We start from the raw sequence: 14367 nt of genomic DNA on the forward strand, positions 1-14367 counted from the left end.
TATTTCATCTATTATTTATGTATCTATCTTAATGTATTACACTTATTGCACATACCAGTATGTTCTGTAATGAATTAAACATACAATCATTATGTAATTACAAAATGTGACATATCACTAACAAAGCACTCTGTCAGTATGCCCTAGTATAAGCACGATGTCATTATGCGCTGCATATGACAAAGGTGAAAACGCTCGCGCTCACTGGGCGTCGGCTTTACCCATCATTTGATTGATACGCCCCGCCTCTGAAGAACTCTGTACATCCCTGTTCACATACGTCAAAAACACGCCTCTCCCCTTCACTGCCTCCTAAAAAGCCTGAAATCTCGCGAGTTTATGCCCCGCTGGATCCCACCCCTAAAAGCGATGCCTCGCTGCAGTGTGTGTATATAGCAGACTGAAATCATTGTGAGCCTAGGAGGAGTTGCGGCAAGGTCGGCTGTCAGCATCACTCGGACAAGAAAAGCGCTGGAAAAAAAAGGCGAGACTGCGGACGCTGTGTGCATCGGGTAGCGGTGGACTAAGAGGCCAGCACATCCCGTGTCGTCTCGCGCCTTTTATCTCTGCTGATGAAATTTAGAGGGGAAAGTTAACGCTTTTTTCTTCCCCTCAAAAAATCAGCCAGCCATCCAACCGGCTAGCTTGCTAGCTAGCTACCATTCTCCATTTCTGTCCGCATGTCTGAGGTTGTGCTACCACTGGTAGTTTGAAGTGAGGCTGTGTTGCACCAGCATCCAGACGCTCTGCCGGCGAAGTGAAGAGTGCGAGCTACCGATACTTTTATGTTGGACCGCTTTGATACCGGCTTTGGAATCGCTATACAGATCTGGTTACACGCCAGCGGTGACAGACAAGTGGGTTTCTAGCTAGCTAGTTATTCTTTTTAAAAAACCTGTTCTTAATTATTCATTTGTTATCGCTGCTTGCTTGCTTGCTTGTTAGCTAGCTAGCCATGTCGGTACCGTCGTCGTCCAGTTCTCCCGCCCCGGGAGAGAACCCCCCGTCAGAACAGGAAGGACTGTTGGATGCCGGTTTGAAACCCTTGGGTCCAACACCCAGCCAGAGTAGATTTCAAGTCGATTTGGTGGCCGAGGCAGCTGGCGCATCCGCCGGTGAAGCCAAACCGGCCGACACAGATGCTTCCCCACATGCGGCAGACGAAAAGGCTACTCCCGACCCGGGCAAGGCACCCGAGGGACCGGAGCCGCCGGCAGCTGGTGAGGAAGCGAAAGGGAGATTTCGCGTGGTGAACTTTGTGGACCCCAGCGTGGCCGGGAGTCCCCCGGATGCCGTGCCCGCAGAGGGTTTCCAGAACGGGGACACCGTGATGAGCGAGGGCAGCCTTCATTCTTCGACCGGAGGCCAGCATCACTACCACTACGACACCCACACGAACACCTATTACCTGAGGACGTTTGGCCACAACACCATCGACGCGGTCCCGAACATCGACTTCTATCGGCAGACTGCGGCGCCGCTCGGGGAGAAGCTGATCAGACCCACCCTGTCGGAGCTGCACGACGAGCTGGATAAGGTAAGCGCGCGGTGGCACGGACACGCACACATGGCACAGCGTGGCGCGTGGCGGGGCGCGAGGAGCGGCAGCGGCAGCTGCTGCAGTGGCGCAGCCGGACAGCGCGCATGCCGTGCGGCAGGACGGTGCGATACCAGCTTGTCGGATCGGTGTAATAACTTTGATAATGTCAGCTGTGTGTTGTAGCAAATGTCATGTAACTCGTAAGGGTCACATTGTTTCTCTGTTTTCAACATTGACAACAAAACAAATCGCCTGTAGCCATTATTTTACAGCTGGCTGCATTCTCTAACAAGCTAGAGACATTTGGCTAGTTGGCTGGGGGTTGTCAATGTCCAAATAGCCATCGCTGACAGCGATGTGTGTAAAACGCCCAACCGTGCAAAATACCGACCAAACGGGTTTTAGGTGAAATATCCAAAGCACTTTACAAATATCCCGTAGGTTGTATAGAGAAGCGACTCTCGTTTTAAGTGGCATTTTTGTATGTAGAAATATGTCCTGATTTCGATTACCTAGCAGCTACTCCTACTAGCCTACTACTGCAGTGCTTATAACTTACTACTACATAACGATACTAATAATATTAATAATAATTAAGTGATGATGATAACGATTCATATCAAACATATCTAGTTGCAGTGCTTTCGACTTCGGATTTTCTCTTTTCTGTCATCAAGTTTATTTTCTGTTTCCGTCACGATACTGTTCGCACAGCAGCGAAGGAATGCGTGTTAGCAGTCTGCTCCTCGGGTTGACACGACGCGGCGTCATAGCTTCTACACCAGTAGCCTATGTAACGCTAGCCACTGTGGTTCTGCATGTGTGGCCCGTCCCTTTGTATCGCCAGCGTGCGAGTGTTTTTTCGTGGGAGGAGAGTTCTCCCTCTACAGTTGCCAGCTCTGCAAGGGTAATTAACTTTATTAATGTCAAAGAAACAGAAACGACCTGCTTGCAAGCACAATAACATGTCTTAATCTTTTTTTCAGCCGATTAATTTCGGGGCTTAATCACATTTAGCCTGCTTGTGGAACTGTATTTACCTTCTGGTTTTTAATATCTAAAAAAAACGAGTCTAATGCTAATATAATTGCCCCAGCGAAAACGCGTATCAAGTCTTGCGTTGGTCTGCCTCTGATTTATGGTGATGAGGACCATGTAGATGTATTAATCAGGTGATCTGTTTTTGTTAAACGCAGGTAGAACCAAGAGTCTTGCATCTTTTGTAAGATTTAGATTTTTTTAAATTTTTAACCAGACTGTCAAACGCTGATCATCTCATCCTTCCTTCAGACGTATTGAAATTAAAAAAGAAAATGCAACATGCAGATGTTTGCAGTTTCTTTGCATTGCATTTCATTGCAGGCGTTTTGCTGATGCTCTTACGCAGAGCGACTTGCACAACTTAGAACACCCTTTCTCTTTAGTTTCTGGAGTATTTACTAAATATTTGGAATGATATTTTAGTTTCGACCTCAGTACCCTGGGTGTGCTGCTTACGTCGGATCAGCCTTGTTACTTTTGGACCTTGCCCTTGCCTGTTCGGTGAAATTTTGCTGGCCAGTGTTGGTACCAAGAGCGATATCAAGAGTTGTTTCATAGTATACGTGTAATTTGATCAGTTATTCTGAAATGTGCAGGCGGTGAAATCAATATCTTCTCGCCCCCAAACTCCCACCACAGAGGAACAAACTAAATCGTAGCCCTGAGACATCTGTAGTGATACTGGGGTCCAGTCTGTGACCATTTTAAGGAAAGCCCCCTACTTAAAGATGCTGAAGGTGGGAACGGTGGCGAATATGCAAGTTAGATTTTCACATAGCTGACGATGGCGGGGGGGGGGTGGGGGGGGGGAGGCGGCAGAAGGCCTCGCCGCGCTGACGCCTCGGGAGCCGCGGTGTCTCGGACGCGAGCGATGACGAGGCGTGTGCCCGCCCGTGCCAGCGTGCCCGCCCGTGCCAGCCCAGAGAGGAGAGGGGAGGACTCTCAAGGTTATCCGTCACACCTAGTGAGGCCGTAAACAGCTTTCTTTTCTGTTTGCCTCGTGTTTATTCTGAAATAACTGCACGTTTTCTCTCTTCCGTGAGCGTCCCTGACTTTACCTTCAAGTTTAACGGTCGGCCGGTACCCTGGGGGGGGCGGGGGGGGCATGTACCGTTTCTCGTTTAAGATGACATCGGTCATCTCTCTCTCTCTCTCTCTCTCCACACTTTTTTTGACTTTTTGAGTGATGATGTCGTTGGATGTGGGGCCCCAAACATAACCTCCACACATTCGGTTTGTCCCTGTCAGTGAAAGGAGACCTGGGCCACAGAATCCGATTAATCTGCCCCCCCCCCACCCCCCCTCACCCCCAGGACTGCCTTAGCCTCTGGTTAATGGATCCTGAGTGAAATGTGAAAATTGGGGTATTGTCAGTGTGACAAAGGGCTGTGCTCTGAGCGCCTCTGAGCTCAGCGCTGAGCAGCGTTCAGCAGCCTGGCGTGTGGGAGCGGCGCGCTCGCACCTGGGGCTCCTGTATCCTGCACTGCACCTGCCCCACCTCATAATGATCCTGATGTTTGCAGTGTGGATGGACACAACCAGTCTGAGCCACTATCCACCCCCCCCCCCCTGCCCCCCACCGCCCGCCAGGCGGTCTCTCTTTGTGCTCTAACTGTGACTGCTCCAGCTTTCCACTACTCACTTATTTCTTAGATCATTTAGATTATTATAATTCTTTTTAAAAAATGGCCCAACAATATAAAAAAATAAATAAATTTAAAAAAAGAAAACAGCATTTGCGTGTGGAGCGTCACGGACTCACTGTGAGGAAACCTTTTTAGGGTGAAGCCCGCCGGTCTGGGTTTGGCTCCTGGGTCCCGTTGTCCTCCAGTTTAGGCGTGCACACGTGTGGCGTACGCCTGCACGGCCTGTGATGCTGTGTGGAAACCCGACGCCCGTCTGATGGATTGTCACGGGCCACGTTTGCTGCGGGTGTAAATACAGCCGCCGCCTTTCTCCGTCAGCCTAAACGGTTTTAGCCATAGTTTCGTGTTTTTATTTTATGTTTTTATTTTTTTTCTCTGTGCTTGACTGCAGTGCTTCCTTCCCTGTCCGCTAACCGCTTGCATAGTCTAGTTAAAATAGCCAGTTCTGCGTTTTTTTTCTTCTTCTGCAGCCTGAGGCCTCTGTGTGTGTGTGTGTGTGTGTGTGTGTGGTGTGTGTGTGTGTGTGTGTGTGTGTGTGTGTGTGTGTGTGTGTGTGTGTGTGTGTGTGTGTGTGTGTGTGTGTGTGTGTGTGTGTGTGTGTGTGTGTGTGTGTGTGTGTGTGTGTGTGTGTGTGTGTGTGTGTGTGTGTGTGTGTGTGTGTGTGTGTGTGTGTGTGTGTGTGTGTGTGTGTGTGTGTGTGTGTGTGTGTGTGTGTGTGGTTGTGTGTGTGTGTGTGTGTGTGTGTGTGTGTGTGTGTGTGTGTGTGTGTGTGTGTGTGTGTGTGTGTGTGTGTGTGTGTGTGTGTGTGTGTGTGTGTGTGTGTGTGTGTGTGTGTGTGTGTGTGTGTGTGTGTGTGTGTGTGTGTGTGTGTGTGTGTGTGTGTGTGTGTGTGAGTGTGTGAGTGAGTGAGTGAGTGAGTGAGTGAGTGAGTGAGTGAGTGAGTGAGTGAGTGAGTGAGTGAGTGAGTGAGTGAGTGAGTGAGTGAGTGAGTGAGTGAGTGAGTGAGTGAGTGAGTGAGTGAGTGAGTGAGTGAGTGAGTGAGTGAGTGAGTGAGTGAGTGAGTGAGTGAGTGAGTGAGTGAGTGAGTGAGTGAGTGAGTGAGTGAGTGAGTGAGTGAGTGAGTGAGTGAGTGAGTGAGTGAGTGAGTGAGTGAGTGAGTGAGTGAGTGAGTGAGTGAGTGAGTGAGTGAGTGAGTGAGTGAGTGAGTGAGTGAGTGAGTGAGTGAGTGAGTGTGTGTGTGTGTGCTATTCCCTGTCGTATTTGCAGAACCTGGATCAGCGTTTTGTGCCCTTCGGGCAGAGCTGAAGAGGTAACGGGTCATGTTGTCGTCCTGCTCGGCCTCTCAAAGTTTAGTTTTTTTTTTTTTTGGAGACTGCATGTAATTTCCTCTTTGTTTGGCCCCTCCCTCCCTCGCCGGCCCCCCGGGTGATGACAGGTCGGCTCAGCCCGAACGCATCGAGCCCTTTTTAATGAAAAGTAATGAGTCCTGCGGTCGACGGCCGGTCACCCGCTCAAGGTCAGAGCGTAAGCAAGTCGATGAAACCGCTCCAACGACGTGGAGAAACCCGACCGGCCAAACTTCCACAAAGGCCCAATTCAGAGCCCTGACCCGCCAGGTCTGTCCGTTAGCCTAGCCCCATTCAGAGCTCTGACCCGCCAGGTCTGTCCGTTAGCCTAGCCCCATTCAGAGCCCTGACCCGCCAGGTCTGTCCGTTAGCCTAGCCCCATTCAGAGCCCTGACCCGCCAGGTCTGTCCGTTAGCCTAGCCCCATTCAGAGCCCTGACCCGCCAGGTCTGTCCGTTAGCCTAGCCCCATTCAGAGCCCTGACCCGCCAGGTCTGTCCGTTAGCCTAGCCCCATTCAGAGCTCTGACCCGCCAGGTCTGCCCGTTAGCCTAGCCCCATTCAGAGCTCTGACCCGCCAGGTCTGTCCGTTAGCCTAGCCCCATTCAGAGCTCTGACCCGCCAGGTCTGTCCGTTAGCCTAGCCCCATTCAGAGCTCTGACCCGCCAGGTCTGTCCGTTAGCCTAGCCCCATTCAGAGCTCTGACCCGCCAGGTCTGTCCGTTAGCCTAGCCCCATTCAGAGCTCTGACCCGCCAGGTCTGTCCGTTAGCCTAGCCCCATTCAGAGCTCTGACCCGCCAGGTCTGTCCGTTAGCCTAGCCCCATTCAGAGCCCTGACCCGCCAGGTCTGTCCGCTAGCCTAGCCCCATTCAGAGCTCTGACCCGCCGGGTCTGCCCGTTAGCCTAGCCCCATTCAGAGCCCTGACCCGTCGGGTCTGTCCGTTAGCCTAGCCCCATTCAGAGCTCTGACCCGCCAGGTCTGTCCGTTAGCCTAGCCCCATTCAGAGCCCTGACCCACCAGGTCTGTCCGTTAGCCTAGCTCCATTCAGAGCCCTGACCCGTCAGGTCTGTTTGTTAGCGTAGCTCTGCGCGCTTCCTGAGGCTACTCTGCTGGCGTCCCGGTCAGCTGTGATTAAGGCTGGGCGGTACACCACAACCTGTAATTATCAAATTCAACAACGATCATTAACCACCGTGTTGTGTGGTGCCTTTTTGTCTTTAATTATACCTGATGGAAGTGGTAAACATCCAAACTTTAGGTGCCACATGAAATGCTTCCAGGATATTAAATAAAAATTTAAAAAAAAATGTCACCACTGTTATGTTTTGGGTGTTGATAATATAGCCAATCAGCAGCAAGGTCCATGCGATTGATAAAAACATCACATGATCGCCTGGAAGCTGTACGACCTTGCTGCTGATTGGCTGTCTCACTACCAACCAATAGATATGAGTGGTGATGGGGCTTTTTTTCCCCCCAGAAAGCATTTCACACGGCCTCTGAAGTTTGAAGGTTTACGACCACATCTGGTACCATTAAAGGAAAAAGAAGAAAAGATAGTCGATCGGCCACATGGTGGCGGTGACCGGTATTGCATGCGATGGTTATCTCTGCGGAGGATCGCCTAGCCCTGGAGCGGTTTGGCTGACGTGTTTCTCATGTTCTGATTCCCCTTAGGCTAATAATAAGCGACTCCGTGTGCCCTGGAATGCACGTGATCTGGCGATCTTCCCAACCGTTAAACCGACAATGCAGAAGATAATCAAAGATAATTAAAGCCTACTTATAGGCCCTCAAAGGGCCCTTTCTGGGGGAAAAAAAAAATTATCGCTGGACTGAAGCTGGCTCACCAGCTCGCGTCCTGTCTGTGACCCGCTCAAGGTCAGATTGTGAGCGCTTGGCAGGAGTTTGCTTTCCCCCCGTTCCTCTGCGTGAAGGTGACTTAGCAACACCGCTGTTTCGCTTCATGAAACGCGCCGTTATGAAGATATGATATTTTTGATGATATTTTAGTGAGAATCTCTTGCTATTGGATGGTTTGGCTAGTGATGGTCTCTTGCTATTGGATGGTTTGGCTAGTGATGTTCTCTTGCTATTGGATGGTTTGGCTTGCAGCAGTCTCGTGCTATTGGTTGTTTTGGCTAGTGATAGTCTCCTGCTATTGGAAGGTTTGGCTAGGAATGGCCTCTTGCTATTGGAAGGTTTGGCTAGGAATGGCCTCTTTCTAGTGGATGGTTTAGCTAGTGAAGTTCGCCTGCCATTGGCTGTACTGCAGCACATAGGACTCTATAGTTCTACCATCCAAGGATGAAAGAGTGAACTGTATGTGCCATTTTCCTTACTCTGGTTTCCAAGCATGTTTCCGGCAGAAATGAATAAGTTTGGCGGTTAGGGGTCATTTGGAGGGTTTAGCTAAGCGGTGGGCAATGATTTCTGTTTCTGGTTCCCATGCCAACCTCTGGCCTTAATTATGTAATTAACTGCAATTTTACACCATCTGACATTTTGGCTCCTGTTTCCTGATAAGCACATGAATGACAATCGGAGGCCTCAAGGTTCCTGTGTCCTTGTCTGTGTGAAATGTTTTGCTGGGCTCTAATCTCTGAGTGAACCAGTGTTTGTGTGTGCAGTACAGCCGGTTGGCTCGTTCAGCCAAGGTAACCGGAGGAAACGATGACCTGCCCACGCACGCCGGTGGGCACTGCCCGCCCCCTGGTTTAGCGGGTGACGCGTCGCCAACCTCAACCAGCGGCAGCTGAGAATTACTCTCCTTATAAACGCCAAGAGGCGGCTTGAAAAAGGCGGGAAATCGGAGGCTGGCGATTCCCGTTCGGCCTGGCGTGAGGTGGCGTGGCGAGGTGGGCGAATGCGGTACTGACCCGCTGGGGGGGGGGCGGGGCGGGGGGGGGGGTGTCCTGACGGGGCACATTTACTCACCGCGCTGCGGCGGGACCGCAGCGGGTTGCGCTGAATTATTGATGTCCCCCCCCCCCCCTCCCGGGACCGCGTGGGCTGCTAAGTGCCCTGAGCTGGAAGATTTTTAAAATCCCCACTTCCTGTTCTCCCTCCGTCCCGACCAAATCTCCTGATCCAAATCTCCCACCCGCCACCCCCCCCTGACTCTGTCCCTCATCGAACCTCCTGCACCACCCAACCCCCCAACCCCCCCGTCCCGCCCGTCGCTTCCTTTGTGTTATTTTTAAAAATGCATGAGCCCGTTCAGCGTCGGCAGAATGATCCTCCCCGTGTGAGTCCATGCGTGCCGCAGCGGTGCAGAGAAGCCGTGCGGTTTGTGTGTCACACTGCGTGCGGTTTGGGGTGGGGGGGGTCTGGGGGGGGGTGAACTCTGTATCCTGGTCTGCTGGAGTGGAACGCTTGGCTCCGCCCGGTCGACAGGTGGGCCAGCTGCACCCTTTGTGTGGCCCGTGCCCTCCGCCGTCTCCATAGCGATGCCAGTCCCGTGGGTGGGGCTGGGTGAGTGTGCACATTACCAGCCGGTGGGCCCTTCTGCACATGCCCGTTACGGCTCCTTTTAGTCCAGGTTAGCGTGGCGTAGACGATTAACCAACGGTAATTAATCAGTCACGGAGGTGTTAGCAGGTGAGGTGTTAGCAGGTGAGGCGTTTGCAGGTGAGGCGTTTGCAGGTGAGGCGTTTGCAGGTGAGGCGTTTGCAGGTGAGGCGTTTGCAGGTGAGGCGTTTGCAGGTGAGGCGTTTGCAGGTGTGGTGTTAGCAGGTGAGGCGTTTGCAGGTGAGGCGTTTACAGGTGAGGTATTTGCAGGTGTGCTTCACCTGCTGCAGCAGCGGTGGCCCGCTCACCCCTCTGGGCCCTGAGCTGAACTGTGGGAACATAATCTGCTCTTTAAAAAAACAAACGGCGGCGGATTAAAGTGTGAATATTTAATGTGCTTAATCTTCATTGTGTAGGGGGCGGAGCCTGCTCAGCATCTTGTGGCGCTCTTGCGCGTGTGTGTGTGCAGGTGTGTGTGTGTTTCCGGCTCAGTGCGCTGATGTGGCGATGCTAAACTGGTCCTGTACATGTCGTTCTCTGTCATGGCGACGGCTCTACGCTGTGCGCACTGAAACAGAAGCGCTCCCAGCCGCTCCTCGTCCCGCGGGGGTGCGGGGTGGGGGGTGGGGGAGTAAGTGCTCAAAGGACCATAAAGTGATCTAGGAAGCCCTGAGTGGCAGTTTAGAGAACGCCAGCCCTGCTGTGATTGGACTGAAGAGGCCCATCACATCGGCTGATGAGCCCAAAAGTCCTGACAAGAAGTTGTGCCCTGTCCCTGCCCCCTGTCCCGCCCCCTGTCCCGCCCCCTGTCCCAGCCCCTGTCCGCACGTCTCCTCTCTCCTCTCCGCACGCTTCCTCTCTCCTCCCTCTCTCCTCCTCTCCGCACACTTCCTCTCTCCTCCCTCTCTCCTCCTCTCCGCACGTTTCCTGTCGCTGATCCCGGCTGAGGTGCGGTGGGATTCCTGGGATATCGGCGCTGTCAGTCAAACCAGCGCGGCGACGAGGCCGTCTGGTGACTGTCATCACACCCCCCCCCTCCCCGGCCCCCCTTCCCCCCGACATTTCGGGAGGGGGCGAGGGTGTAGTAAATAATCAGTAATGCAGTGTGAGGGGGGGCGGGGGGTGTTGTATGGAGTGTGAGTCATGCTGCTCGGTTAATCTGCTACCTGCGGTTGTGATGAAGACACAATTAATCCCCCCCACCCCAAACCCGCCCCCCTCCCTCCCTTTTCATGCACACCCAACCCGTCAGTGTCACAGATGAGTTCCTCCTCTGTTCCACGCACAAAGACCCCGGATCAGCCAGCTCAACCACGGTCCCATCCCCGAAAAACGCTGTAACTGATCTCCGGTCACAGATCCGCCCCCCTGGAGGTGCACCTAAAATTAGAGGCGGTAGCGAACCTTCACCCCAATGCTGCTTTTCAGGGGTTCTGTTTCCAGCAGACCCTCTTTGGTTACTTTTCCCCCCCTCCCTCTCAGTAGAGTGGAGCTTGCAAGCCCCTTCCATTTCCTTCTGTCTGAACATTCTTCCAGGGGTCAGCATTTACCCATTTTACCCACGATGCTCTGTTGCACTCGGTGTGTATTTTACATTCGTCCGTTGTCCGTTTCCCGCAGGGAACCATAGAAACAGCGGTAAAGACCTTGTAGATATGTAGACCTGTGTTTGTGTGCATATCCCAGGTGGATGAGATGATGAAGGCTGACTGTTTGTGAAGTTTATGGGCAAACCTGTTTGTGTGATTTGCATAAGGAAACGGCCACGAGCAGATACAGGCAAGATAGAAATGGTGAATCCCGGAATGTTTTTGGAGACGTTCCTGCACACAGTTCACAGTCAGATGTGTTCGTACCCATGTTTCCTGAATGAGGCCCATTAAGTCTTTAGTTGTTTTAATCGCAGTGAATGCTTCCATTGGTCTTTCCGGAAGACCAGATTGTGTTTCAGATGTGAGAGTGTTTGAATAGGCCTGTGCTTTTTTAATCTTTATGATAAGCCCGATGCTGTTAACTGTGACTCTTTCCTCAAACTGATATCTTTGACCTTTTGAGTGTAAACATGGTGCAAAGGCGCTAAAGTAGGCAACCTCGAAACTCCATCCCAAAACGCGACCTGCTGACACTCGTTAATTATGAGTGAATTCCGTTCTGCTCTTGTTCCTCTTGGCTTGTACACGCGGGTCAGGTGCGCAGAGTCTAGGGTCAGGTGCGCAGAGTCTAGGGTCAGGTGCGTAGAGTCTAGGGTCAGGTGCGCAGAGTCTAAGCTCGGTCTTTTTGAGCCAGCCGCACAGATCACCCTTCCGGTTCTCATGCCACTGGGGGCTCTCTCTAATTGAACGTAATCTTGTTGCTTTAAATCAAACCGACCCAGTAATTGTTACCAGTTTAAACCATAAAGACAGGGCCTGGTTTTACCATCTGACATTGGTACGCATTTATGGGCAAAATGGCGTTTCGCTCGATGAGAAAACTACGGGTTTTTGTTTTGGAACTCTTTCATTCTCAAACGTTCTTCCCTGCTCCAGCTGAGGTGCGTCGGCTGCGTGCGGTGCGCTGTCTAGACTGAGGCGGGTTGCCAGACAGGAAGCCTCATGAAAGGACCGCGTTGTGCGGGAGAAGTGAGCGTCGTAGTGAGAGGGTGAGCGAGTGAGAGGGTGAACAGGTGAGAGGGTGAGTGGGTGGACGAGCGGGGGGATGTGTAGCCGCAGCGGGTTGAACGGTAGGCCTAGCATGAGCGTTAGCACGGTCCAGAAGATCCTCCCAAAGCGCCGCTGTCTTTGTACCCTGGTAACCACCGGCAACGCCCCTGGGGTCACGAGCCCTGGGGAAGCATCCCGTTTGAAAAGAACGTGTGTGTGTGTGCGTGTGTGCGAGCATGTCCGTGTGTGTGTGTGCGTGTGTTAGTGTGAGTGTATGCATGTGTGTATGCGTGTGTTAGTGCAAGTGTATGCATGTGTGTGTTAGTGTGAGTGTGTGTGTATGCGTGTGTTAGTGTGAGTGTGTGCTGCGGTGTATGAGTGTGTGTGTATGCGTGTGTTAGTGTGAGTGTGTGCTGCGGTGTATGAGTGTGTGTGTATGCGTGTGTTAGTGTGAGTGTGTGCTGCGGTGTGTGAGTGTGTGTGTATGCGTGTGTTAGTGTGAGTGTGTGCTGCGGTGTGAGTGGGTGTGTGGTATGGTGGTGTAGTGTGAGTGTGTGCTGCGGTGTATGAGTGTGTGTGTATGCGTGTGTTAGTGTGAGTGTGTGCTGCGGTGTATGAGTGTGTGTGTATGCGTGTGTTAGTGTGAGTGTGTGCTGCGGTGTATGAGTGTGTGTGTATGCGTGTGTTAGTGTGAGTGTGTGCTGCGGTGTATGAGTGTGTGTGTATGCGTGTGTGAGTGCAAGTGTATGCGTGTGTTGGTGCAAGTGTGTGACGTGTGTTAGTGTGTGTTAGTGTGAGTGTGTGCTGCGGTGTGTGAGTGTGTGTGTGTATGCGTGTGTTAGTGCAAGTGTATGCGTGTGTGTATGAGCATGTCTGTGCGAGCATGTCTGTGTGTGTGTGTGCTGCGGTGTATGAGTGTGTGTGTGATGTGTGTAAGAGGAAGTGTCTCCTCTGCGCTGTGGACTCAGTGGCCTCCCCCGGCTTCGCGTGGCTCTGTGTTTATGTTCCTGCCGGCCGTGCGTAGGCTCTGCACACGGCACGCTACGCCACGCCAGGAACAGGAAGTGAGCCGGCCCCCGGGGCTCCAGCTGTAAACAGTGCGTTTGGCGGGGGGCTGGGGGGGTGGGGTGGGTGGAGGGGGGGGGTCGTGTGTGTGTACAGCAGGCTGGAGACGTGAGCCTGCTGCCGGCACAATATTTATATGAACCGTTAGACAGCACATCCCACTGTGTGTGAGTGTGTGTGTGTGTGAGACAGAGAGTGTGAGAGTCAGTGTTTGTGCGAGTGGGTGTGTGAATGCGAGTGTGTGTGTGTGTGCGGTGTGTTCTTTTACGCTGTACCCCACGGCTCCCCCGGGCATGATGGCGACCCTCGTAGCCCCTGGCGATGTCCCCCCGCGTCGTCCTGGGAACGGCCGCTGTTGTTTCAGGCCCGATAAAATAAACCCACTTTGTTTTGATCTGTTTTTCCTCACAGTAGTCGAACATTTCACTGAATTTTTCTCCTTTTGGGTAAATATTGCTCACTGGGGGGGAACGGGTTGAACGGGGGGGGGGAACAAAACAAAATTGACAGAATTTAGGCTTGCAGATTAATTTATGATGAATTTGAGAACACAAATTTATTTAAAAAATCATCTGTTGATGAACAACAAGAATTAGAAATGTATTAGGCTAATTTACGTGTACTCACAGTTGACTTCCCTGGCTGGGTTCTTGTATCCTGGCCTGAATGCTTGATACGTCCTTTCAAGGGCTTTTTCTGTGGTCCTGCGTTTCGGTTAGCTGTTCTAGGCCTTCTCTAAGCAGGGGCTGTAGCACAAAGCCCTTTAATGGAGTTCTCCTGTTAACTGCGGCAAGTAAGACTCAGAACTTTTTACTTCAGTCCATGTTCTGGATTTGGGAGAGTTCTGGGTTATACTCAGCGCAGTTATCCAGCTAACTCAGTAATCCTGCTTCCTGAAACAGGCCCCAGAAGTCCTGGGTGGCTGGGTCGGAGGAGCCCTGAGGGTGCTGGGAGTTGTAGTTCTCACGCAGCGGTGGCGAGGCCTACAGACAGGGCCGTGTGTCTGAACGTTGTGTGCAGTCGACCGTGTGACCTGAAATATGAGAGGGATGGAAATATGGCGTTCGGCTGTTTACCTACAACAAGACCAAGCCGTTGGTAACTAATTTCACTATCAAAATGCCACGGCTTTGCTTATCTAACTATCCAAACACCTTTGTTGCTACTAGAACCCATCGAGTTACTACAGTGGTGAGTTACTACTAGAGTGAAGGCAGGATAAAGTCTTGATAAGGAGCCTGATGATTATTTTGTACGTCGCTTTGGATAAAAACGTCTCCCAAATGAATGTCATTTTATTGGAGTTTGGAGGGATTACATTCTGAAATGTGTGGCTGGAAGCTGGTTGTGTGCAGGTAGGATGGGGCCTTAGGGTCTCAGCGGGATCTTGTGGGAGTTTTTGGGGTGTCCCGGCGGGGGCTGTGGGCGGGGCGCCGGGCGGGGCTGTCGGGCCGGGGTGCTGATGGGGCTGAATCTGCCGACCTGGCGTTCCTGACGGCTTTTTTTTTTGCCTTTTGAATCGTTCTGAATTACGGGTTTCGATCGCGGCGTTTGTGTCGCCGCCGGCCGCCCCGACCGG

General features: G+C 52.2%; 1 protein-coding gene across 1 annotated transcript in view; it reads left to right on the forward strand.

Annotated features, from left to right (window-relative positions):
* Window positions 1-392: 392 nt before the first annotated feature.
* slc12a2 (solute carrier family 12 member 2) overlaps window positions 393-14367 on the forward strand; it is a 68238-nt gene continuing 54263 nt past the window's right edge. Inside the window, 1 exon segment of the mRNA XM_064306943.1 lies at window positions 393-1537. Within this exon segment, the coding sequence (XP_064163013.1) occupies window positions 956-1537 (582 nt within the window). The 5' untranslated portion in view covers window positions 393-955.

The sequence above is a fragment of the Anguilla rostrata genome, chromosome 14 (genome assembly GCF_018555375.3).
Source record: "Anguilla rostrata isolate EN2019 chromosome 14, ASM1855537v3, whole genome shotgun sequence".
In the NCBI taxonomy this organism is placed as follows: domain Eukaryota; kingdom Metazoa; phylum Chordata; class Actinopteri; order Anguilliformes; family Anguillidae; genus Anguilla; species Anguilla rostrata.